The sequence below is a fragment of the Mytilus trossulus genome, chromosome 8, assembly GCF_036588685.1.
Source record: "Mytilus trossulus isolate FHL-02 chromosome 8, PNRI_Mtr1.1.1.hap1, whole genome shotgun sequence".
Lineage (NCBI taxonomy): Eukaryota > Metazoa > Mollusca > Bivalvia > Mytilida > Mytilidae > Mytilus > Mytilus trossulus.
Genome location: NC_086380.1, coordinates 42,700,545 through 42,726,551, shown reverse-complemented (window position 1 = coordinate 42,726,551; position 26,007 = coordinate 42,700,545). Strand labels below are relative to the sequence as shown.

The following is a 26,007-nucleotide window of genomic DNA, read 5'->3' as shown; positions in this document are numbered from 1 at the left end:
ATTTTTTTTGACAGCGTGTGAGATTGCGAATTTAAATCCAGCATTGGCAGGTGCCCTCTAATCCTTGATGATAATTGACTAAGGATTTGATATCCAATAGATTTGCTAGAAAATTATTTAAAATGGTGCAATACTGCCTTACAATTGACCAGAAGGTTGTCTTCTGATATAGTTTTGCTACTAGCCGTCTCGTTTTGGTTGTCAGTGATGCATATGGTTTGTCAGGCTAGGTCAATGAAAGCAAAGAAAGAATGTCTGACAAAAAAAACTCTCTGTAAGTAAGAAAATTTAACAATAGACGCACGTCCATTCATCATCATGCTAATCATAAAAATAATAATCTCCTTATTATATTTTCTAGATGTCGTAGCCCATTGTATCTCCAATAACTTGTATCTCCCATCGTATCTCCAATGACCCAGAGGCATAAAACCTCAAGGCTATGCATACTTGTTGCTCCACTGTTAGAGCAGTTTCCTTTGCTGTAGATCTTCTCAATTTATCACCCACAATATTGCATATGTAGGCTATAGTGTCTCTTCCAAACCTATATCTTATCCTCATTTCATTGTCAGTCAAATTGTTTAGATGTGAAACCATTCCTCTGAAGATTCTCTCTTTTCTTTGCCTAGGTACCATTAACAGAGCAGCCATTTTATCAATTAAAACGCTTCGTTAAGTATTTAACGATGGTCTATAGCAGAGTTAGATTTTATAGAAGTTATCGACAGTTTAACGTTGCGTTAAATATAACGTAGAGATGAACAACAGGATTAACCATGCGTTAAATTTTAACAAAGCGTTAGCATATTTTAACGACAGCGTTAAACTTAACGAAAAGTTGAACAACCGGCCGCTGGTCACTACTATATCAACTAGTTTGTGATTTTTAAACAGAAATTAAGAAGTCGTCTGTAGATAAATTTCCATACTTGCCATAGAGGCAATCACAATCTGCATCGTTGAAGAGAAATGATACTGTAGTACTGAGCAGGTCAGTTATTTTAAATAGAATTGTCATGAACTGTTGTATACTTTGTCATAGATGTTATTTATTGTTATTCATGTTGTAACACATAATATGCAAACCAATACCACAGGGCATGTGATACGATTAGTAAAAACACTTATCCAACAAATACCAACAGACTAGGATATAAAAAGGCCCGAAAAGGGAGCGTATGTTATATCGTAAATTATGATATAGAAGGTCAGGGATAACAATATATTAAATTAGAAGAAACAAAGCCGAGGCTGATAACACTAAAGGGAAAATATTCATAGCAGATTTTTTTCTCACAAAACGTATCTAAAAAAAAGTAAAATCACAAAAATACTGAACTCAGAGGAAACTAAATTTGGAAAGCCCATAATCACATGGCAAAATCAAAAAACAAAACGCATCAAAAACGAATGGACAAGAACTGTCATATTACTGACTTGGTACAGGCATTTTCAAATGTAGAAAATGGTGGATTAAACCTGGTTCTATAGCGCTAATCCTCTCACTTTAATAACAGTCTCATCAAATTCCGCTACATTTACATGATGCGTTAAATAAACAGTCACAATTAATAAAATAGTCAAAATATTGGTACATCAGTCATCATCGTATAACAATTTAACAGGACACAAAAACATCTACTATCTACGAACACATGGATTGATTTGAGTGTCTGACGTCAGAAAAATTATATACGTCACATAAATATGTCCAAGGATTTTCGAGGAAATCAAAAGTTCTTGTGTTCTTTCACATAATTCAATATCTATTTACACCCTTCCTTTTTTCACAATCAATTTGTAAATCAAGGAACCGGCACCTTCAGTGCCTTTCAATGCCACTAGCTATCCTTCCAATATAAGTCATATTCCAACTAGTTGGTGTGATATGAGATTGTCAGTGGGAGCTGCACACTCATATAGCTCTTCGTCTATTTGCGTACTTATTCATCTCTCGGATTTCATGTTTTGGCTTTGAGCGTTCTTGATGAAGGTAAATCCAGAAGAGCGCTTCGGACGCATGCAATTATTTGACCTGTTGTTTTCAATATTTTATAATAATCTCATGTGGACATGGTTGGAAATCTTATTTCTTAAAGATAATAAGTAAAAGCACGAACTACTTATTAATGAAGCATACTTTAATGAACAATTTTATGTAACAATACAGAGGAAAGGCATTTAATGTTCTCATTCACATTCATTTGAGGTACACTGCTTACTTGGTTGTAATACTTTCTAAAATGATAAAATAAATAAAATTAATAACATGAGCTATTAAAATAAAAACGGAGAAACTAATCAAAGCGAGTTATGTTCCTAGCAAACAGAAATGTATTCAGGACTGAATACTATAGACATTAAACAGAGTTGAACTAATGCGACAGTAGTTAATCAATGTTAAAATCTCTACAATCGATGTTAAGGAAGTGACATATAATGAAAACAACTGAGGGAAAACTAAAACAAATCAATATCTCTTTATATATCACCTAAGAATATATAAAACAATTTGAGAGTGTAAGTGTATATTTTACAAGAAATTCCAGTAACCTTTTTTGTTTAATATATCATAAATTTTTCATTAGCTATTTCCATAAAAATTTAATTACAAAATGCCGGTACCAAGTCAGGAATATGACAGTTATCTATTCGTTTGATGGGTTTGAGCTTTTGATTTTGCCATTCGATTATGGACTTTCGGTTTGAATTTTCCTCAGAGATCAGTATTTTTGTTATTTTACCTTTTCCAAACTGCTAGAATGCAATTTACAGACAACTTGTGTTACTTATTTCAGGCCATCAATGTCCAAAGAGAGATAATTCAAACATATTGGTTCCTATCATTGCTAGACCACAAGGATATATTATCTCAAATGACGCTGCTCAACCATTCAAAATCTTCAAATTTAAACTTCTTTGCATTTATAAAATAATAAAGCATGTCTTTAAAAATATGAATGTTACATTAATTTTTCGAAAAACACCCAAAAAATATTTATAGATATACTGACTAGATTTAATTACTGTCGATATAACAGAGGTTCATGAACCTAAAGTTATAACATTTTTTGATTTGCTCATTGTAACAAGGATTTTTGTATCTGAATATAAATAATTTAAGACGTCACAGTCAAATAATTGTTTATTCCATGCTTGGCTAGCTACTATTCTCATTTTTTTCTGAAAGCCTTTCTTATGATGACTAAATATGCTAATTGTTTAACATGTGTCATAGTATATTACCTTTATCATTTCATCAGTTCCATATTCTTCCCTGCTGTCTTTTATTTGCAGCTAAAATAAAGGCAGTAAATGATTTATTCAACTTTTCCAATTCCAATAATTTTTAACTTCTGGTTATCAAAAGATGATAGATAATGAATTCTGATATTCAACGTAGAGTTTACTTGTTATATATACACTACAAATGAGACAATAACACGTAAATATATCTTAAATGATTTCTTTGTTTTTGGGGAGTTTTGCAATCTAATTTGTGCTTTGTTTTGATAAGTGTTTAGTGTAATGTTTACCCAAACTTTTCTGATATTCTCCTTGTCACTTCTGTCTCTACTGATTATTTCGTTCGATAATTCTTTGCGATTCATTTTACTGGTAAAAAATATATGACTTTTGTGATGCAGGTCAACATTATTTGGATCAACGTTTTTAAAGTTAATGTTAAGTCATGATTTGATTTTACGAGAGAACTGAGGTGACATAATATACAATGATATGCAGTAGGATACGGAAACTTAAATGAAAATGGGATTTAAAGGATTAACATTAATTAAGAGTACACTTATATAGGGAGTCAAATCACCATGCAATAACAATAAGCTTTATACCTATCAAATATAGGAGAGTTTTTTCTGATAAAAGGAGATACGGAAAATAGTACCTGTGCACGTCTTTTCTGTTAGGGCTTCTTCAATAGAGGACAAAGCTGCATAGTTGTCAACTGCAAAAGAATGTGTTTCAGCCGGAGAAGAAGCCATGATGTCTAATCCAGTCTGATCAATGTATTGCCCAACGCCTGCAATGAAATTAATAAAAATATAATGCCATTTAATGATACAAAACAATTTCGTACAATATTTTGAAATACGGCATCAATAAATTAATGGACAAATATATTGCAAGATTTAAAAAAAATAGTCACATCTCGTTTCGTAATAACCTTTTAATGTGAAACTCCTCAAACGAATACATTTGAGGAATGTTGAGACTAAAACTGCCAAATCCTTCTGATACTTCAATACACTAAATAACATGAACAATACTTGTTCGTCCAAAAACATGTAAAAGAATAAATGTTTAACTACCTATTGCAAAAATAATGATCCCTTCTTGCCTTCCTTTCTCTGCTGCTATGCGTGTAGCTTCAATGTCTGTTGGTTCACCATCTGTTATCAAAATGGCAATTTTAGGAATCTTTCCACCACGTCCGCCGTTCATGTTAGTGAAACCTTGTCGAGTCAGTAGGTTCAAAGCTTTATTTGTGTACGTCAACTGCATTCCCTGTAAGTACTTAACGTGAGATATAGCCTTGAGTACTTCGTTCTGGTCTCTGTACGAACCTAATGTAAATTCAAAGTTGGTGTCGTTGCCAAATATAATGAGACCCACTTGTATATCACTTGGACTGACAGTGAACCTCTTCACCACATCAACAGCAAACCTTTTCAGTTCGTTAAATGCTACATATCCAATACTTCTAGAACTATCTGCAACAAAGATGACATCTGCCTGTGCGCCTTCACAAGCTGAAAAATAACAAATTGTTTTTGATAGTATCGCAGATTTTCTGAATCACAAGGGTTATATCAAATACCCACTTTAGAGCCGATTTCCTACTGCTTGGAGAGTTTTGGGTTTGGCTCGCTTGCTTATAATTAAAATTATACAATATATAACCAACACAAGCAAGCTAACAAAAACTTACTCTACATGCAATAGTTCATAAAGAAGCCTGCCTGTTGTCATGCTAAAAAAACATAGCTAATCATAAATATATAAGGCAAATATATGTCTTCGTTCATAGGTATGCCTTAGTTTTTTTTTAAGTTCGACTGCATGAAGATGGCAGTTGACATAGTACATGTAGTATAACATTGTTTATTAATACAGCTGATAATGGCTATAAAATTAAAGTTCTTTTTAGATGTTAACATAAACATAGCTTATTTTTCATTCCTAATCGAAATCCATATCGTGCGGGAAGGTGACATGACACAATATCAGCTTTGCACGAAAAATCCTGAGTTGCTTTATTTGGACAAAAACACAACAAAAGAAGTATGATAGTTGCAAGATAAATAACATTAATACGATTGATACTTACTCACTACGGGTGGTGCTGGCTGTTCACCTGAAGTTTAAAAATATGCAGTGGTAACAAAAACAAATAAGCAATAAATTGTGGCAAATGTATTAACGGGAAATTCAAATAAAAACTGTGTCATCGAAGGTAAAATACCGATACGAACTATTCATTATTGCTGAAAGTACCAATGAATGAAATACAAATCAAGGAACTGATAATTTATGTTAAGTAGTTGTTTACTCTTCAAACAAAAATTATCGTTTTTAGATAAAAAAAAAAAAAAAAGTGTACAATGTTTTCATTCCTAATATCGTGACGTTTTTGACAGTTATTCGTCTGGTATTTTTTACCTTTAAAATTGGCCACTTTTAGAATCACGAAGAAAGATGAAAGCAAAGAAAACTCTCTCACATTGAACACAAATGTCAAACTACTTTATACACTGATCCGGAGAAAAGTAACTATTGTATATGAATATACCAACTCTTCTACTGTTTCCTTTTTAATTCATCCTCGGCTTTCAAATATTCGGCTTTGGGCGTAAATGAGTAAAATAAATACAGAAAAAGCGATTCGAACAAATTTTAAATTATTAAACGTGTTGCTTCCATTTTCAGTGGTTTTGTAAAAAGTGAAGTTAAATAATTGTTTTCCAATATTCAACAATATACAACGTTCAGTGAGTAGAAGAAGTGTTGATTGAATTCGAGTTCATAAATAATTCTGGTATGAATGTAAATTTCATCAATTTTACCTCCATTCAGAAATAAATTTCTAAATTTGTGTTAATAAGTCACTAGCGATTTATCTAATAAATACCTTGTTTGCACAACTTGACTAACAATTCCTGTGTAATTGCATGCAGACTCTGTACATTTTCTACTTCAAATACATGTGATGAGTCAGACGCTATTTTCTTCAGTTCATCAAGTTTACGGTCAGGTCCAACACCTTCGAGATAAATAATATTTTCAAGCAGAAATAATAAAACAAAAACATTAATTTTTATTTGACACATATTTTCTCTATCTCATTTTGACTGCGTGTGCTCATTATTTTATAACCATATAATTCGTAAAGATATAATTCAGCCGACAAAACAAAATCATCTTTTGTTAAATACGTATCGTTTTTGAGTGGTCGTAAAAGAAACAATGATTTGATATTTTAATCCATTCTGAAATGTACAGCAAGTAATTGTGTTATATCTTTTCGAAGACATCCCCCATTTCATTTCAGATTTTCCGTTAGTACGGGTAGGTAGAAATTATTGGAAGTTTTAATCTATCTTTCCAATTAAGAGAAAAGGTAAATGTGTGAATCCGGGAATCGCTTGTTGAATTATTCCTAGCGGAATATAACCGAAATGGTACTAAATTACAGAGCAGGAGACAAAAATATTGAACTTTTAAAGCTTAATATACCTATGGCAAACACAATATAATTAGTTAGCCGTAACTCGTTGACTGCTTTTTCAAATTTCCTTCGATCTGTCGCTTCCCCATCAGTGATGATTACGGCTATCTGGGGAACACCATTACGACTGCCATGTGACGTTGATAGTCCTTCTTTCATTAAAAGTCTCAGAGCTTTATCCATGTACGTGTTACCTCCCTTCCATTCGTCGGCATTCATCTCCAATAGATACTTAGAGATTTCCTCTTTTGTTTTGAAATCGTCTAATTGGAATAACAATTCCGGGTCATTACTAAAGGTCATCATTCCTACCCTTACCTGGTCAAAACCCATTTCGAAATCACTAATTACATCTTCCACAAAATTAAGTTCCTTTTTAACATTATCAAATACGCTCAGACTAGATGATGTATCAACAACGAAAAACACATCAGCTTTTGTCTTGTAACATACTGAAAAGATATATATCAAACTTTAGACAAATTAAAAAGGTTCAAAAGTTATTTAGATATTCCAAATTAATTTTCATTTTTATGGCAGTTCTTGTTAAATTTCGAGTAAGCTCAAACGTAAAAATCAAATCTTAATTAAATATATCATGTATACATATATTCAAGTGAAGCAGGATCTGCTTACCCTTCCAGATCACCTGAGATCACCCCTAGTTTTTGGTGGGGTTCGTGTGGTTTATTCTTGAGTATCTATGTTGTGTCATGTGTACTATTGTTTGTCTGATTGTCTTTTTTATTTTTAGCCATGCTGTTGTCGGTTTGTTTTGGATTTTTGAGTTTGGCTGTCCCTTTGGTATCTTTCGTCCCACTTTTCAAGACAATGTTTTTGGTCATGTTGTTTTCTTTTGTTAATTGATTGGTATGCTTCAAACAAGAAAGCTTTTCTGTTTATTGATAGTTAAGAATTTTTAGCAGTTAGATACATTATAAACATATCATCCTTTATCCGCATCTGTGTGGATACTGTCGATATTGAACAATAGCACCTCCTATCTGCCCGATAGTCAGTGATATGTACAGTTATAATATAAAATATAGCGCTTTGTAGTGACTGAGGTAAAAATGTCCTATTTCAAAATGCTAAGCATTTTATAATCGTGCTAAAACTCATACTTAAAAAATACCGGGTTTGATTTCTCGATTGATCTTTGCGCTCCCTGACATTTTAGTCATTTTATTTCATCAAATTCAAAGAGGAGCATGCGTGGCAAAGGTCGCTTAAGATAATAGGCGCACATAAAAAAGACAGGTTGATTTATTTTTATTGCTATAACTTAAAGATATCCACGAAATCGCGGCAAAATTGGGCTAGATTTGCAGGCAGTTCATTAATTTAGCATGAACGAAAGCCTATAAGACCCCGTCTAGAACTGTCTTCGAATTTGATAATTGTTCATAAATGGAAAAAAAAGATTGTTCAAAGACAACTTTAAAAAGTGGAAAACACCTCATCTATACGTCTTATCACAAACATTTCTGACTTCGTATTTAATGAAATTAGTTTCTTCCTTTAATAGTATAGATCATATAGTTACCTTCTCTTTCCCTTTGCCAGGGCTGTATAGGAGCTGGTGGGGGCTGTGTAGGGGCTTGTATAGGTTCAACTGAAATGAATTAAACGTTTAATGTTACTGATCGTCATTTTAAAAAGTATCAAAGAGTAATTGATGAGAAAATATATTTTTAAAAGAATAAAATTGAAATGTGGATTAAATTTGGTAGTTTGATGCAAAATGCAAAAACTATTCTAAACATGTTATCAAGCTACATGTGCCTGACTGGTAATCAATCATTAAAACAGCTGAAACATAGACATAACAAAACACGCATAAGGCGTACAGTACATACATTATAAATGACAGTATAATATCAGACTAGAACATTGTAAAAGGACATATTCGTTAAACAAAGAATAATCAAAGTTCTAACCTTCACAAACCCTTGTTAAAACTGTGTTTTTGATAACTGATGTGTCAAGGGTGTCATAGGAATCAACGAAAAGACTGAAAGTTTCCGAAGGTTTAGATGCTATCCCTTTTATCTCAGTTTTATCCACACCACTTCCAACACCTATGGCAAACACATACGCTGGAAGGGTTTTTATATAAGACGCTTCAGTTTTGGTGAGTTGTTTCCCTTCCCAACCAGTTATCGGAGAATGGCCAGGATTTGTGTTCCCGTCAGTGAGCACTACTACCACATTTACTATACCAGGCCTTTCGCCATTACCGAGAGCAAAAACTGTTTTGTGGACGTATTCTAAGCCCAAGTATGTTCTAGTTGACGATCCAGATACATAATTAACATTGTGTATAGCATTCAGGACATCCTTTTTATTCTGATAATCATTGAAGCCAAACTCGGACACCACATTGCTACTGAAAGAAACAGCAGCTACTCGACTCTGTCTTGATCCGGGTCCGATGTTTAACATATCAACAACATCATGTATAAAATTGATTTGTTTGGCAAAATTTCTTGTTCCTATGCTGGCTGACGTGTCCAGTACAAACACGATATCTACTGGCGAATCACACAACTGAGTTATAGACATGACAAAAATTCATTTAGAGCTTAGAATGAGACTGAGTTGAATTTCAAGTAATGCTAAGAATGAAAATAAGTTATCAAAATAACAAAATCATGTAGTGCTTAGAATGAGAGAAAGTTATCGAGATGACAAATTGCAAGTAATGCTAAGAATGACAATAAGTTATCAAAATGACAAATTCGTGTAATGCTTAGAATTAGAGCAATTTATCGAAATGACAAATTCGTGTAATGCTTAGAATGAAAATTAGTAATCGAAATGACAAAGTTCAAGTTTTGCTTATAAAAGATTTATTTAGAAACCATTTTCCTACATAGTCCATACTTTCTGTTATTGTCAAGTTTTGACCTTGTGATATGTCACACATACGGCGTGAACAATGAACAGAATCCGTATCCGTTTTAGTAAAATAGAGGATAGACACGGGGAATGTGTCTTGTATTTTTGATTATTGCTAAACTATTTATAATGTTCTTACCTGATCGAACCGCAACCTGAAAAATAAGGAAAAATAATTTCAATGAAAGTATATAGTGAAGGATATCCCAAACATTGATTAAATAATCTAAAATCTTCAATCGTTTGAAATATTGTAAACCAACTGATTTTCATGGATATTTTATTTTTCGTTAATATACGTTCTCTATAGCGCATATCTCAGCGATTCAAAGATTCCAAGTGTTCTTCAACTTTGTACTTTTTTTGCCTTTATAAATAGTTTGATATGAGCGTCACTGATGAGTCTGATATAGACGAAAGGCGCGTCTGGCGTACTAAATTATAATCCTGGTACCTTTGATAACTATATACCTTTTCTCGACGATTTATAAAGTTGGTTTACAAATTATTGATTTTATTTTCATTTAAAACTTCAAGAGAACATTTTCAAGCTTAAAGTATACTTCACAAAGTATTTTTAGATCGATTTTTAAATAAAGCTTTGTAGCATACATAGAAAACCCCTTTTGTAAAGATAACTCCAAGAAATTTTCTTTTATAGAAATAACTGTTGCTATGCATTGCTCACAAGAAATTATGTCAGTGATAAATAAAAAAAGAAGAAGTATACATTTACTCACCTGTGTCGTCATGTAAAGACTAATGAATATTAAGATATACATTATGTAGTCCATAAGAAAATAAAATTAATACCGAACTCCGAGGAAAATTCAAAACGGATAGATCCCACTTAAATGGATATTTTTATTACACAATTTCACTTTCATAAATGATTGACTAAAAACAAATCTTTTTTTTCTATATTTCGTAGCTAGTGCCCCTTTGAGGAATTAAATATCAAGTGTGAACAAATAGAGGTTGGGACATACATATGATACATGATCGTACATGTATATATCTTGTATAGTCATAGACAATATACACTTAAAAACTTACAGCATCTGTCATTAACATCAGAATAATCAGCAAATACATGAACATCTTTTCAGGTTTTGTGAAGATTGAATTATGCAGTAGGAGGTATATCTGAAGAGATAATTAGAGACTATATTTAACTCCAATATTTTTTTAAATAGAAAATATAAAACAAATCTCCGATCTTATACCTAAACGTTCAAGTGGCATTATAAATTTCGCGCTGTTCATCCTGCGAGACCATTATTGCAGGACATCACCTTATTTCTACTTTGATCTTTGAAAATACATGAAATATGTGGCAATGAACGTTAAGCAATCAATAATTTATATGATCTTTAACTTGGTAAAAATACATTCTGCTAGTTATTAATCATTTAAGTACAATTCCAAAAAAAATAAAAAGTTATACTTACCTTACTGGGTTGGATACAAAAAGTACGTTTTTATTTGGTCTACGGTGTAATTTATACTTATATTTACAACTTCCAGGGGAAATCTTTTTTTAATATACATACTTTGTATGTTCTCAGATAAGCGGATTAATTGAATTGAACACTTGCGATAATTGCATTCTAGCCAAAACAAAATATCTGACTTTTGCTGTTTCCGTCTTTTAACCTAAGACCAGAAAAGACACTTGAGTAACTTGTTAAAAGCAGTATAGATAACAAACCAGTGTTAATCTTTATTTATTATGCATCTGTGTCCTTCTCGGTAAAGAGTCAACTGATTCTAGCAGGACTGCTCTTGAACTTGTATTTTAACTGTTAAAGTAATGTTGCAGAAAAATACACGACAAAGAAATGCGTATTCAAGAAAATGTATGCTACCCAGTCTTCCTTGCAACAGCATCTGTATATCTACATTTCATCTCATAGTTTTTATAAATTTCATAATTTTCATAAACATCTTAAAACAGCATAATCATTTCGTGGCCAGTTATAGCGCACTTTGCGGTATGGGTTTCGCTCATGTCGAAGGCCGTAAGTTGCCCTTTCGTTGTTAACGTTTGTATCAATTGTTCTCTTGTAGAGAGTTGTCTGATATGCAACTCAGGCTATACTAATTCTTCATAGTTTTATATTGAATCGGATTCATAGTTTGTACAGATATGAATAGGAGATATAAACCAGTGAAAGGTTGAACACGGGTTTTCTAGGTTTTCTCCACTGCTGTAATTTGCAGATCTCCTTTTTCAATAGTTATCAAAAATACCAGGATTATAATTGTATACGCCAGACGCGCGTTTCGTCTACATAAGACTCATCAGTGACGCTCAGATCAAAATAGTTTGAGAGCCAAACAAATACAAAGTTGAAGAGCATTGAGGACCCAAAATTCCAAAATGTTGTGCCAAATACGGCTAAGGTTATCTACTCCTGGGGTAAGAAAATCCTTAGTTTTTCGAAAAATTCAAAGTTTTGTACACAGAAAATTTATAAAAATAACCATATAATTGATATTCATGTCAACACCGAAGTGCTGACTATTGGGCTGGTGATACCCTCGGGGACGAAACGTCCACCAGCAGTGGCATCGACCCAGTGGTGTAAATAGTTATCAAAAATACCAGGATTATAATTTTATACGCCAGACGCGCGTTTGTTTCGTCTACATAAGACTCATCAGTGACGCTCAGATCAAAATAGTTTGAAAGCCAAACAAATACAAAGTTGAAGAGCATTGAGGACCCAAAATTCCAAAAAGTTGTGCCAAATATGGCTAAGGTTATCTACTCATGGGGTAAGAAAATCCTTAGTTTTTCGAAAAATTCAAAGTTTTGTACACAGAAAATTTATAAAAATGACCATATAATTGATATTCATGTCAACACCGAAGTGCTGACTACTGGGCTGGTGATACCCTCGGGGACGAAACGTCCACCAGCAGTGGCATCGACCCAGTGGTGTAAATAGTTATCAAAAATACCAGGATTATAATTTTATACGCCAGACGCGCGTTTCGTCTACATAAGACTCATCAGTGACGCTCAGATCAAAATAGTTTGAAAGCCAAACAAATCCAAAGTTGAAGAGCATTGAGGACCAAAAATTCCAAAATGTTGTGCCAAATACGGCTAAGGTTATCTACTCCTGGGGTAAGAAAATCCTTAGTTTTTCGAAAAATTCAAAGTTTTGTACACAGAAAATTTATAAAAATGACCATATAATTGATATTCATGTCAACACCGAAGTGCTGACTACTGGGCTGGTGATACCCTCGGGGACGAAACGTCCACCAGCAGTGGCATCGACCCAGTGGTGTAAATAGTTATCAAAAATACCAGGATTATAATTTTATACGCCAGACGCGCGTTTCGTCTTCATAGGACTCATCAGTGACGCTCAGATCAAAATAGTTTGAAAGCCAAACAAATACAAAGTTGGAGAGCATTGAGGACCCAAAATTCCAAAAAGTTGTGCCAAATACGGCTAAGGTTATCTACTCCTGGGGTAAGAAAATCCTTAGTTTTTCGAAAAATTCAAAGTTTTGTACACAGAAAATTTATAAAAATGACCATATCATTGATATTCATGTCAACACCGAAGTGCTGACTACTGGGCTGGTGATACCCTCGGGGACGAAACGTCCACCAGCAGTGGAAAAGACAGTTTTGGTAAAATTTAAAAAAAAAAATTGTCCACTGCTTTTCAAATCAGGCATTTGACAGGCAGTGGACAATTTTTTTTTTTTAATTTTACCAAAACTGTCTTTTTCATATAGATGTTTATTTCCTGTAAAATACCACGTGTAAACAGAGAACAACTCTCTTTTCAAGTAAAAAAAAATCTTCCAAAAACTCTTTGAGGGGTACGAAGGTGATCTGTTGCACGCCTAAATTTCTTTCTATATCCAATATACCCCAATTACCCGTGAGAGTCTAAATTATTCCTACCATAATTCCGGATGGATCTATAACAGAACTCTACCTATTGTATTCATTGAAATTTGTCTTCGTCCTGAATATGCATGACACATTTGCGACTAGCCGTTACGCAACCAACAATCAATCAATCAATCATATTCTAGCATTCTCCTAGCAGTGGAATGAAGCGATTTACACAAACAATTTTACTTTCATCAATGAAGTTAAAGCCAAATATTTAAAGACCAATAACGTATAAGTTTTTTTACATGTGAAGAACTGAATTCGGACTTAAATAATGACAAAATTATCGCAGGTCAACTTTGCTTGAAATCGTTTGATCCTTAGACTCGTGCATATTTCTACATTTCTTACGGCGCATTTAGACAGAATAGATATAAGAATATGTTGTATTAGTCCCAATGAGACAACTCTACATCCGAGTCCAAATGTGTAAAGTCTGTTAAAAAACATATCAGTAAACTTCATAATGTTAGACAAATAATTTCCATTTTGACCTTGTTTTGATTGTATTATATCTCAGGTTACCAAATATATTATGTCATTTATTTTGAAACACAACCATATATATACTCAACTTATTTATGAATTATTTTAGACAATATGCAAAATTCCGGTCATAGAGCGCTTTTATAAAAAAAAAAGGAAATTTCCTTAAAAAGTGAGTGTTTATATCTTTCTTTTTTAATTAAATGTACAAAATTCCAAAATGTAATCTGCAAAATTCATGCATTCAATGATTCATAGTCAGATGGAGCATCGGCTATTAATTCTGCAAATCATTGTTCAAACTTATTGTTTGTCAAGTAAGCCAAACCAACGAAATATGTAAAACATTTTACAAAATCCAAATATTTGCCCTTGTAATGGGCATCATAAACTTTCCACTTAAGTTTACGTCATCAACCATGTCTTAAATGAACCTACAACAACTGATTGTAGCAGCTTGAAATGGTGTTAAAAGAACAGTATGCATTGCACATTCAAAGGTAAAAGGGAAAAGTAATAAATACAAATTCTGGAAACTTAGACTTTAATTTCACAAACCTAGTACTTGCATTGGAATTTTGGAAAATTAGCGGAAACACAATACGCCCAAAAGTACACGTAGTAAGGCCATGTGTGTTTACATTGTTATTTTTTATGAATGGTTATTTGTTGAAAGAGATACCACCTGTAGTGATGTATGCTAAGTCATATAAAAATAGTAAACGAACAAAATTAATATAAGAACTTCCTGGAAATGCTCAATTTATTTTTTGATACTAGGTCAGACAAAATATACGCCTATTTCTTGCATCCCAACCGTCCTTGTCTCAGACATGTTTTTCACGTGTATCTACAAAATAATTGTCAGAATCTGTTGTAAATTCAAGTTTAAAATTGTTTCAAACAAATATAAACAAATGCCAATTGAACAAGAACCAAATAAAAATAATGTATCTGGCTTTCTTTTCTCTGAAAATATTAAGAATGTCAAGAATGTATGGCATTGTTTTTTGAATATCCTCAGTTCTAAAATTTAAAATGTGCCTGTATGTCAGTTTAGAATAGAAATAAAAAAGAAATAAACTCCAAAGAATTTTATTTTTTTTCAATCTGAAGGCAGAGAACAAGCATTTTTTTTTGGAAAAAGAGGGGGGTAAAAAAGAGCACAGAAACTGAAGGTCGAATAAACATTGGAAAGAACTTGAAATTAATGTAATTATAAGAGTAATCATAGGGAAGCAAGGCCTGTATGTTATAGTACAGCTTAGTAGGAAGTGTGTTATTCGGAAAGGAGATAACCTTTAGTTCCTCGTTGATGCAATATCGTGACAAATCATAAATTTTCTAATCGGGAAGTTGTTGAAGAACCACTTCAACATTTTATATATAAGAATGAGGATGTAGCACATGCACTTCCGCCAAAGATATCAACCAATGAGGTTATCGAATAAACGATGTGACCTTGAAGGATAATTGCTTTTAAACTGTGATATTGTGTTAATTGTTGAAACTTCAAAACTATAACAGAGTAGCAAAAAGCGAAAAAATAAGTTCATATGTCACTGTTAAACTAATTTTGAGATATCATATGCCTATTTTGATTTCTAGATCTACTTCATCTTAAACATGTAATTTTTGTGTTGAATTCAATTCAAAACTTTGCCCAAGGAGCTGTAAATTTTGCTTTATTTTGATGACATGAACTGTAAACAAAGCGGATGGTAATTTCAAATGTAAACAGCTCCAAAGGAAGCAGTATATATTGACTGGTAGTGATATAACAAATGAACCCTCTATCTCTGTCAATTTTCTAGCCTTCTTTCAGAGTTAACATAAGTAACCACCCAACGGACTAAAGTATGTTTACCTATAGCCAAGGGATGTCGGTATCGTCTTTGTAGACATTGGAACAGTTTGAGATCGAATCATACAAGGTCACATCGTTCATTCGATAACCTCATTGGTTGATATCTTTGGCGGATGTGCATGTGATACATCCTCATTCTGTCAATATCCAAGCTGTGGGAAGGTCGTGCTCCACGTGTTGTCGGCAAAGTAACTATATTCTTTAACTTTTACTTACATTTCCCTTGGTGGCTTCAAGACCTTGGTGGTCATTTATATATGCCTTGGTGGCTTCAAGACCTAGGTGGTCATTTATATATGCCTTGGTGGCAATAGATCTAGGTAGTCATTTATATATGCCTTGGTGGCAATAGATCTAGGTGGTCATTTTTATAATTTTTTACATTTGCCTTGATGACAACATTGAATTAAAAATACTAGCTTAGGGGGCGTCAAGACCTTGGTGGTCATTTATATTTGCCTTGACGGCTTCTTGATAGAACTAGATGGTAATGTTTGACCTTGGTGGCAAAATGTTTTGGGATTTGGACCTTGGCCGGTAGTTATTATCCACCCAAGTGGAACAGATATTTGTTATGCCGTAAACGCAGGGCAAAGTGCTATCGCTATTTAGAATAATTTGGAAGTGGGGGCTCATTTTGGAGACCTGTAATTGAAAGGAAAAAAATAAATTGTTTATAGCGTTAATAGTTTCTTTTGCGTGTTGCCGACTTTTCATTGATTATTACATCGTACATACTGATAGAAAATGCTCTTTAAAGACTTCGTTAGAAAAGAATAGAAATATTAAGAAAGTGGTATAATTTAGTGGGACATGTCACTTGATATTATTGTTGTTACCGGAGTGATGTGTATTGAATTATGAGGTGTCTTTGTCAAGGTCCGCGTTCAGCGGTCTGTTTGATTGTAATTAACATGATTACATTGGATAGAATGTTTTTGTTAATGAGTTCGAATATCCTAAAAGGAAAAGATTTTTTTCTGATCAGAATATGGTGAGAACAAATTGCAGTTAATATTCAAGTGATGTTTTGATTTCTGAAGATAATAGTAAAAAAAAAATTTTTTAAAAAATAAAAAAACGAATGTGAAAAATACGGATATAACACTAAATTATGTATGTATATGTTGAGAAAGGCAAAGGATGTCAATATGGCACGGAACTCAAAAAATAATGTGAGGAAAGAGGCTTTATGCTCAAATGAACCTATGAAGTAATTCTAATAGTTTGTCCGTAATTTCATGTTTACTAGTGGATGTGTATATAATTTCATTGATGTGTTAAACTATGTCACATAAATCTCTTGTCTTGGCAGATTAAAAAATGATTGTACTATTTTTTGTTTTGTTTTATTTAATAAATATGATGTTGAATGATTTTGTATACTTGTACAAAATGTATACTAAAATTTTATTCATGGTTGAATTTTTTAATTTCAATTTCTTTGTCTACTGTTCGAGGGACGACACTGATTCCCTTGTGGTTTTCCATGTGGATTGTAGGCAAAGGGATTTTTCCTTTTCAAAGTGTGACTAATGCTGTCCTAAGTACAAATAAACATCTTGTTATTGGTAAGTATATTTCAGCAGAGTTGTGAAAAATCAAGTGGAATACAATTGTCAATGTTCCTGATTAAAAAGTAAAAAGTAAAAAAAAACAGTAAAGAAAGAGACAAGTCAGCATAGTTTACACCTGGAGGTAAAGTCCCTTTGCTTACAAGCTTTCCATATGCCAAAGATGTTATTGAAGAATGACAATGTTCATTTTGATATGAGAATTGATATGAGAATTTATTGAATTATGAACTATTTATAAAGAACTGTGTACATGTATCTATTTTTAGAAGTGTTTTCAAGTAATTTAGGAATAATATTTAATAAAAGTGTCAAAGATGATTTTTTTTTTTAGTATTGGGAATGCTATTCCTTAAGGGAAAGCCTTGCTTGTGGTGTAATTTGAGATTGGCCTGCAAATATGCTGTATGGACTATAGAGTTTTCTATGCCCATAACTTAACATGAACTGGATGCAAGATTATATCAATCACTGAAGACATGTGTATAACCTCATTGGTTGATATCTTTGGCGGAAGTACATGTGATACATCCGCATTCTTTCAATATCCAAGTGATGGTTGGTTTAAGGGCTATGTTTGGTCAGGCAATAAAATATTGCCTGTTTGGGTTGATGAGCGCGAGGTTCTTGATAAGTCCCCCATCTCCCACCCATAAGTACCAAAATGTGGATTTATTTTTATATTCATATTTTAATATTGGTAATACATGTATGCATTTTGGGATGATGAGCACGAGACAACATAAGAAAAACATAAGCATTACCAAGGGATTATGTTGATGGAACACACCTTCGCTTTATCGATTTCAAGGGAAAGGTCAAATAGGGCAAGTGTATTGGTATGTTTGTGCTTACTTTTTCATTACAATGGTAAAAATGAGATTATATATCTCGGATGACATTAGTGTTGATTATAATGCTTCATTTTATGAGCTCCAGAGTAGTTATATAAGAAACGACTGCGCACTTTATCCAGTGAGCTCTTGTGCATTGTAATGTGCATAGTAGTCAACATTTTGGTTTCTGAAATATGTAGATATTATCTTGTACTCGGCTCTTTCCTCTAGAGTTTTCTATGCCCATAACTCAACATGAACTGGATGCAAGATTATATCAATCACTGAGGATATGCGTAAAGCGAACTGAGTTAAAATCTTAGTTTCTCCATAATTTCTTAATTTTTCAAATGGAGATTTTAAGAAACTTTTCTATAAAAAAATTATATCAGTACCGAAACACTGATTACTGAGTAATGATATCGCAGGTATCGTTTATATTTGAATTACCTGTGTATATAAAAGAAGATGTAGTATTATTGCCAACGAGACAACTGTTCTTTTATTCACCACCATTTTGTTCAAGGGAGGAGTTTTCTTTTTGACACTCTTCCTACATCTTTTTTATTTCTACATATGACGTCTTTGTTATATAAGCTCATTCATTATAATACATGTATGTGTTTGTGTTGTAATGTTTCACTACTTTCTTGGGTAAGGATAATGTAAGCGCCTGATGAAATATTAATTCGTTGCATTTTACGCACCTGTTCTAATTCTTGAGCCTGCTGTTCATTGGTTGTTGTTTGTTCGTGTTGTTGGTAGGTGTTTTTCTCGTGTGATGTTTATATAGATTATACTTTTCATGGCTTTCGATATGTTTAATGTTTTATAAACTCCTGGCTTACAATATGTTAAATTTTTAATACATTCCTGGCCTTCAATTTGTTTAATGTCTTATACACTCATGGCCTTCAAAGTGCTTAAAGTTTAATACACTCCTGGCCTTCAATATGTTAAATGTTTTATACACTCCTGGCCTTCAATATGTTAAATGTTTTATACACTCCTGGCCTTCAATATGTTAGATGTGTTATACACTCCTGGCTTTCAATATGTTAAATGTTTAATACAGTCCTGGCCTTCCATATGTTTAATGTCTTATACACTCCTGGCCTTCAATGTGCTTAAAGTATAATTAACTCCTGGCCTTCAATATGTTTAATGTTTTATACATTCCTGACCTTCAATATATTTAATGTTTTATACACTCGTGGACTTCAATATGTGTAATATTTTAAACACTCCTGGCCTTAAATATACGTTAAATGTTTTATACACTACTGGCTTTCAATATGTTTAATGTTTTATACACTCTTGACCTTCAATATGTTTAATGTTTTATACACTCCTGGCTTTCAATATGTTAAATGTTTAATACACTCCTGGCCTTCAATATGTTTAATGTTTTATACACTCCTGGCCTTCAATATGTTTAATGTTTTATACACTCCTGGCCTTCTATATGTTTAATGTTTTATACACTCCTGGCCTTCAATATGTTTAATGTTTAATACACTCCTTGCCTTCTATATGTTTAATGTTTAATAAACTCCTGGCTTTCAATATATTTAATGTTTAATACACTCCATGCCTTCAATATGATTAATATTTTATACACTCCTGGCTTTCAATATGTTTAATGTTTAATTCACTCTTGGCTTTCAATATGTTTAATGCTTTATACACTCCTGGCTTTCAATATGTTTAATGCTTAATACACTCCTTGCCTTCAATATGTTTAATGTTTTATACACTTCTGGCCTTCAATATGTTTAATGTTTTATACACTCCCGGCCTTCAGTATGTTTAATGTTTAATACACTTCTGGCTTGCAATATGTGTAATGTTTAATACACTCCTGGCCTTCAATATGTTTAATGTTTTATACACTCCTGGCCTTAAATATGTTAAATGTTGTATACACTCCTGGCCTTCAATATGTTGAATGTTTTATACACTCCTGGCCTTCAATATGTTTAATGTTTTATACTCTCCTGGCTTTCAATATGTTAAATGTTTTATACTTTCCTGGCCTTCAATATGTTTAATGTTTTATACACTTCTGGCTTTCAATATGTGTAATGTTTAATACACTCCTGGCCTTCAATATGTTTAATGTTTTATACACTCCTGGCTTTAAATATGTTAAATGTTTTATACACTCCTGGCCTTCAATATATTGAATGTTTTATACACTCCTGGCCTTCAATATGTTTAATGTTTAATACACTCCTGGCTTTCAATATGTTTAATGTTTTATACACTCCTGGCCTTCAATATGTTTAATGTTTAATACACTCCTGGCTTTCAATATGTTTAATGTTTTATACTCTCCTGGTCTTCAATATGTTTAATGTTTTATACACTCCTGGCCTTCAATATGTTTAATGTTTTATACACTCCTGCCCTTCAATATGTTTAATGTTTTATACACTCCTGGCCTTCAATATGTTTAATGTTTTATACACTCCTGGCCTTCAATATGTTTAATGTTTTATACACTCCTGGCCTTCAATATGTTTAATGTTTTATACACTCCTGGCTTTCAATATGTTTAATGTTTTATACACTCCTGGCCTTCAATATGTTTAATGTTTTATACACTCCTGGCTTTCAATATGTGTAATGTTTAATATACTCCTGGCTTTCAATATGTTAAATGTGTTATACACTCCTGGCCTTCAATGTGCTTAAAGTTTAATACACTTCTGGCCTGCAATATGTTTAATGTTTTATACACTCCTGGCTTTCAATATGTTTAATGCTTAATACACTCCTGGCTTTCAATATGTTTAATGTTTTATACACTCCTGGCCTTCAATATGTTTAATGTTTTATACACTCCTGCCCTTCAATATGTTTAATGTTTTATACACTCCTGGCCTTCAATATGTTTAATGTTTTATACACTCCTGGCTTTCAATATGTGTAATGTTTAATAAACTCCTGGCTTTCAATATGTTAAATGTGTTATACACTCCTGGCCTTCAATGTGCTTAAAGTTTAATACACTTCTGGCCTGCAATATGTTTAATGTTTTATACACTCCTGTCTTTCAATATGTTTAATGCTTAATACACTCCTTGCTTTCAATATGTTTAATGTTTTATACACTCCTGGCCTTCAATATGTTTAATGTTTAATACACTCCTGGCTTCAATATGTTTAATGTTTTATACACTCCTGGCCTTCAATATGTTTAATGTTTAATACACTCCTGGCTTTTAATATGTTTAATGTTTTATACTCTCCTGGCCTTCAATATGTTTAATGTTTTATACACTCCTGGCCTTCAATATGTTTAATGTTTTATACACTCCTGGCTTTCAATATGTTTAATGTTTTATACACTCCTGGCCTTCAATATGTTTAATGTTTTATACACTCCTGGCTTTCAATATGTGTAATGTTTAATATACTCCTGGCTTTCAATATGTTAAATGTGTTATTCACTCCTGGCCTTCAATGTGCTTAAAGTTTAATACACTTCTGGCCTGCAATATGTTTAATTTTTTATACTTTCCTGAGCTTCAATATGTTTAATGTTTTATACACTCGTGGACTTCAATATGTGTAATTTTTTAAACACTCCTGGCCTTAAATATACGTTAAATGTTTTATACACTCCTGGCTTTCAATATGTTAATCGTTTTATACTCTCTTGACCTTCAATATGTTTAATGTTTTATACACTCCTGGCTTTCAATATGTTAAATGTTTAATACACTCCTGGCCTTCAATATGTTTAATTTTTATATACACTCCTGGCCTTCAATATGTTGAATGTTTAATACACACCTGGCCTTCTATATGTTTAATGTTTAATACACTCCTGGCTTTCAATATATTTAATGTTTAATACACTCCATGCCTTCAATATGATTAATATTGTATACACTCCTGGCTTTCAATATGTTTAATGTTTAATTCACTCCTGGCTTTCAATATGTTTATTGCTTTATACACTCCTGGCTTTCAATATGTTTAATGCTTAATACACTCCTTGCCTTCAATATGTTTAATGTTTTATACACTTCTGGCCTTCAATATGTTTAAGGTTTTATACACTCCTGGCCTTTAATATGTTTAATGTTTTATACACTTCTGGCTTTCAATATGTGTAATGTTTAATACACTCCTGGCCTTCAATATGTTTAATGTTTTTTACACTCCTGGCCTTAAATATGTTAAATGTTTTATACACTCCTGGCCTTCAATATGTTTAATGTTTTATACACTCCTGGCTTTCAATATGTTAAATGTTTTATACAATCCTGGCCTTCAATATGTTCAATGTTTAATACACTCCTGGCTTTCAATATGTTTAATGTTTTATACACTCCTTGCCTTCAATTTGTTTAATGTTTAATACACTCCTGGTTTTCAATATGTTTAAGGTTTTATACTCTCCTGGCCTTCAATATGTTTAATGTTTTATACACTCCTGGCCTTCAATATGTTTAATATTTTATACACTCCTGGCCTTCAATATGTTTAATGTTTTATACACTCCTGGCCTTCAATATGTTTAATGTTTTATACATTCCTTGCCTTCAATATGTTTAATGTATTATACACTTCCGGCTTTCAATATGTTTAATGTTTAATACACTCCTGGCCTTCAATATGTTTAATGTATTATACACTTCCGGCTTTCAATATGTTTAATGTTTAATACACTCCTGGCCTTCAATATGTTTAATATCAAATACACTCCATGCCTTCAATATGTTTAATATTTTATACACTCCTGGCTTTCAATATGTTTAATGTTTAATTCACTCCTGGCTTTCAATATGTTTAATGCTTTATACAATCCTGGCCTTTAATATGTTCAATGTTTAATACACTCCTGACTTTCAATATGTTTAATGTTTTATACACTCTTTGCCTTCAATATGTTTAATGTTTAATACACTCCTGGTTTTCAATATGTTTAAGGTTTTATACTCTCCTGGCCTTCAATATGTTTAATGTTTTATACACTCCTGGCCTTCAATATGTTTATTGTTTTATACACTCCTGGCCTTCAATATGTTTAATGTTTTATACACGCCTGGCCTTCAATATGTTTAATGTTTTATACATTCCTTGCCTTCAATATGTTTAATGTATTATACACTTCCGGCTTTCAATATGTTTAATGTTTAATACACTCCTGGCCTTCAATATGTTTAATGTCTTATACACTCCTGGCTTTCAATATGTTTAATATTTAATACACTCCATGCCTTCAATATGTTTAATATTTTATACACTCCTGGCTTTCAATATGTTTAATGTTTAATTCACTCCTGGCTTTCAATATGTTTAATGCTTTATACAATCCTGGCTTTCAATATGTTTAATGCTTAATACACTCCCGGTCTTCAATATTTTTAATGTTTTATATACTCCTGGCCCTCAATATGTTAAATGTATTATACACTCCTGGCCCTCAATATGTTTAATGTATTATACACTCCTGGCCCTCAATATGTTTAATGTTTTATACACTCCATGCCTTCAATATGTTTAATGTTTTATACACTTCCGGCTTTCAATATGTTTTGGTTTGTACTCAATGACTCATTCAACGTAAATTGCTGAAAAGCTCTTTGGATGCAAAAAATAATAAAATGTTAAATTTACTAGGACTGAGTCGATACCCTTGCCTATAAACTGTATAAACTTCCCGATGGTGTTATTATGATTTAATAGTATTAGTTACATAGTGTGCTAGTGACCTAAATCGGTAAATATGGGGTCAGTAAATTCAATATGGGGTGAGAGCGAATCTCGAATCCCCAAACGGAATTTACTGATCCCCATATGGAATTTACTGAGTCAGACCCCATATATACCGTATTAGGTCACTAGCACACTATGTAACGAATTTATCTTACCGACTTTCTTAACGTGTGAAGTTCAGACTAGTGACCTTTAAAATTGAGCAAGTCGTCAATACTGTTAGCATTTAGAAACTAAATCCATTGATCCTACAAAACAGATACCAACAATAAAAACTTGTTAGATTTAAATATGTTTTATGAATTTATTTCAATCCTAATCATTAATTTCTTCGTCATTTGAAACCTTTACGATTTTTTCTCAGTGCCGTTTTGTTTTTATAAAGGGACATAACACCACTACTAACCGTGTATGAAATACGCCCCGCCTCTCTACTACCTTATATGGTATATAAATGGACGTAACACCGCTACTTACCGTGTATGAGATAAGCCTTGCCTCCCTTCTAACCTAATATCAAATATACACGGTATCCATGAGGGCGCTTTTAACCAATCACATTACTCGAAATGCATAGGAGGTAAGATAACACTATTACGCTGAACTAATCTTCGTTATGGAAAATGGACTTGTTACAAAATAGTACATTTGCCTATTCACTTGTGCTTGTACTCGTGCCGTGCATCTACAACGTGTCTCGAGTAATTGAAATTAGCGTTTCGGCTATTCGTGGGTAGAAGAGGAATTTTTAGTACCATATATTGAGAAAACGCGCCAAGCTACGTTTCTGATTCACTTGATATTCCGAATGAAATGAACATTGAAATCAATAGAAAATGTATTCCGAAAGCAGCGGCGTGAAACGGTGGTTTGTGAGAAAAAACTAGTTGGAATCACTAAAACGACATTTAAAAAGTAACATCACAATTACATTGTAACGCATTACGGACAATTTTAAAAGAAATCGTAGGTGTAATCAACGATCGTCCGATTACGTATGTCATGGTTAAAACTCTACCCCTTATCATGTATGTCACCCTTACCCTAATCATTTCTGTAATTCTAACCAGAATGATAACTGTAATCCTAACCCTAATGATGTATGTAAGCCTAACCCTAATGATATTTGTTACCCTAACCTTAATAATGTATGTAATCCTTAAACTTTATAATGGGTATAACCCTTATCCTAATCCTGTCTGTATCCCTAAGCATCATGCTTTCTATAATCCTAACCTTAATGATGTATGTAACTCTAACCCTAATGATGTCTGTAATCCTTACCTTAATGATGTATGTAACTCTAACCCTAATGATGTCTGTAATCCTAACCCTTATCATGTCTGTAACCCTTACCCTTGTCATGTCTGTAACCCTAACTCTTATCATGTCTGTAATCCTAACTTCTATCAAGCATGTAACCCTAACTCTTATCATGTCTGTAACCCTTACCTTTATCATTTCTGTAACCCTAACTCTTATCATGTATGTAACCCTAGCTCTTATCATGTCTAAAATCCTAACCCTTATCATGTCTGTAACTCTAACCCTTATGATGTCGGTAACCCTAACTCTTATCATGTCTGTAACCCCAACTCTTATCATGTCTGTAACCCTAACTCGTATCATGTCTGTAATCCTAACCCTTATCATGTCTGTAACCCTAACTTTTATCATGTCTGTAACCCTAACCCTTATCGTGTTTCCTAACTCTTATCATTTCTGTAACCCTAACTCTTATCATGTCTGTAACCCTAACTGTAATCATGTATGTAATCCTAACCCTTATCATGTATGTAATCCTAACCCTTATCAAGTCTGTAATCCTAACCCTTATTATATCTGTAACCCTGAGCCTTATGATGTCTGTAACCCTAACACTTTTCATGTCTGTAATCCTAAACCTTATCATGTCTGTAATCCTAACCCTTATC

The 26,007-nt window shown here is 32.8% G+C and overlaps 1 protein-coding gene across 2 annotated transcripts; it reads right to left on the bottom strand.

Moving 5' to 3' along the window:
* Positions 1-2,132: 2,132 nt before the first annotated feature.
* On the bottom strand, positions 2,133-10,795 carry LOC134680971 (collagen alpha-1(XII) chain-like). Of its 2 annotated transcripts, XM_063540294.1 has the most exons (10): positions 10,706-10,795; positions 9,789-9,804; positions 8,295-8,363; positions 6,757-7,200; positions 6,152-6,283; positions 5,351-5,377; positions 4,332-4,772; positions 3,908-4,042; positions 3,250-3,300; positions 2,133-2,241 (listed from the first exon to the last, which is right to left on the bottom strand). In XM_063540294.1, exons 1-9 carry the CDS (start codon positions 10,748-10,750, stop codon positions 3,263-3,265), a joined length of 1,347 nt encoding a protein of 448 aa, XP_063396364.1. In that variant the 5' UTR covers positions 10,751-10,795; the 3' UTR covers positions 2,133-2,241; positions 3,250-3,262. The 2 variants fall into 2 exon arrangements, with proteins under 2 accessions (XP_063396364.1, XP_063396363.1); XM_063540293.1 differs by lacking the exons at positions 9,789-9,804; positions 10,706-10,795 and adding an exon at positions 8,689-9,300.
* Between the last annotated feature and the right edge of the window lie 15,212 nt (positions 10,796-26,007).

What these genes read in the sequence shown, in the direction of transcription:
- LOC134680971 (XM_063540293.1), bottom strand. Translation starts at nt 9,193, where the DNA reads ATGTTAAACATCGGACCCGGATCAAGACAGAGTCGAGTAGCTGCTGTT. An exon ending in CTGGCAAAGGGAAAGAGAAG is followed by an intron (nt 7,201 to 8,294) that starts GTAACTATATGA and finishes ATATCTTTTCAG; the next exon opens with TATGTTACAAGACAAAAGCT. An exon ending in TTATATTGTGTTTGCCATAG is followed by an intron (nt 6,284 to 6,756) that starts GTATATTAAGCT and finishes TTTATCTCGAAG; the next exon opens with GTGTTGGACCTGACCGTAAA.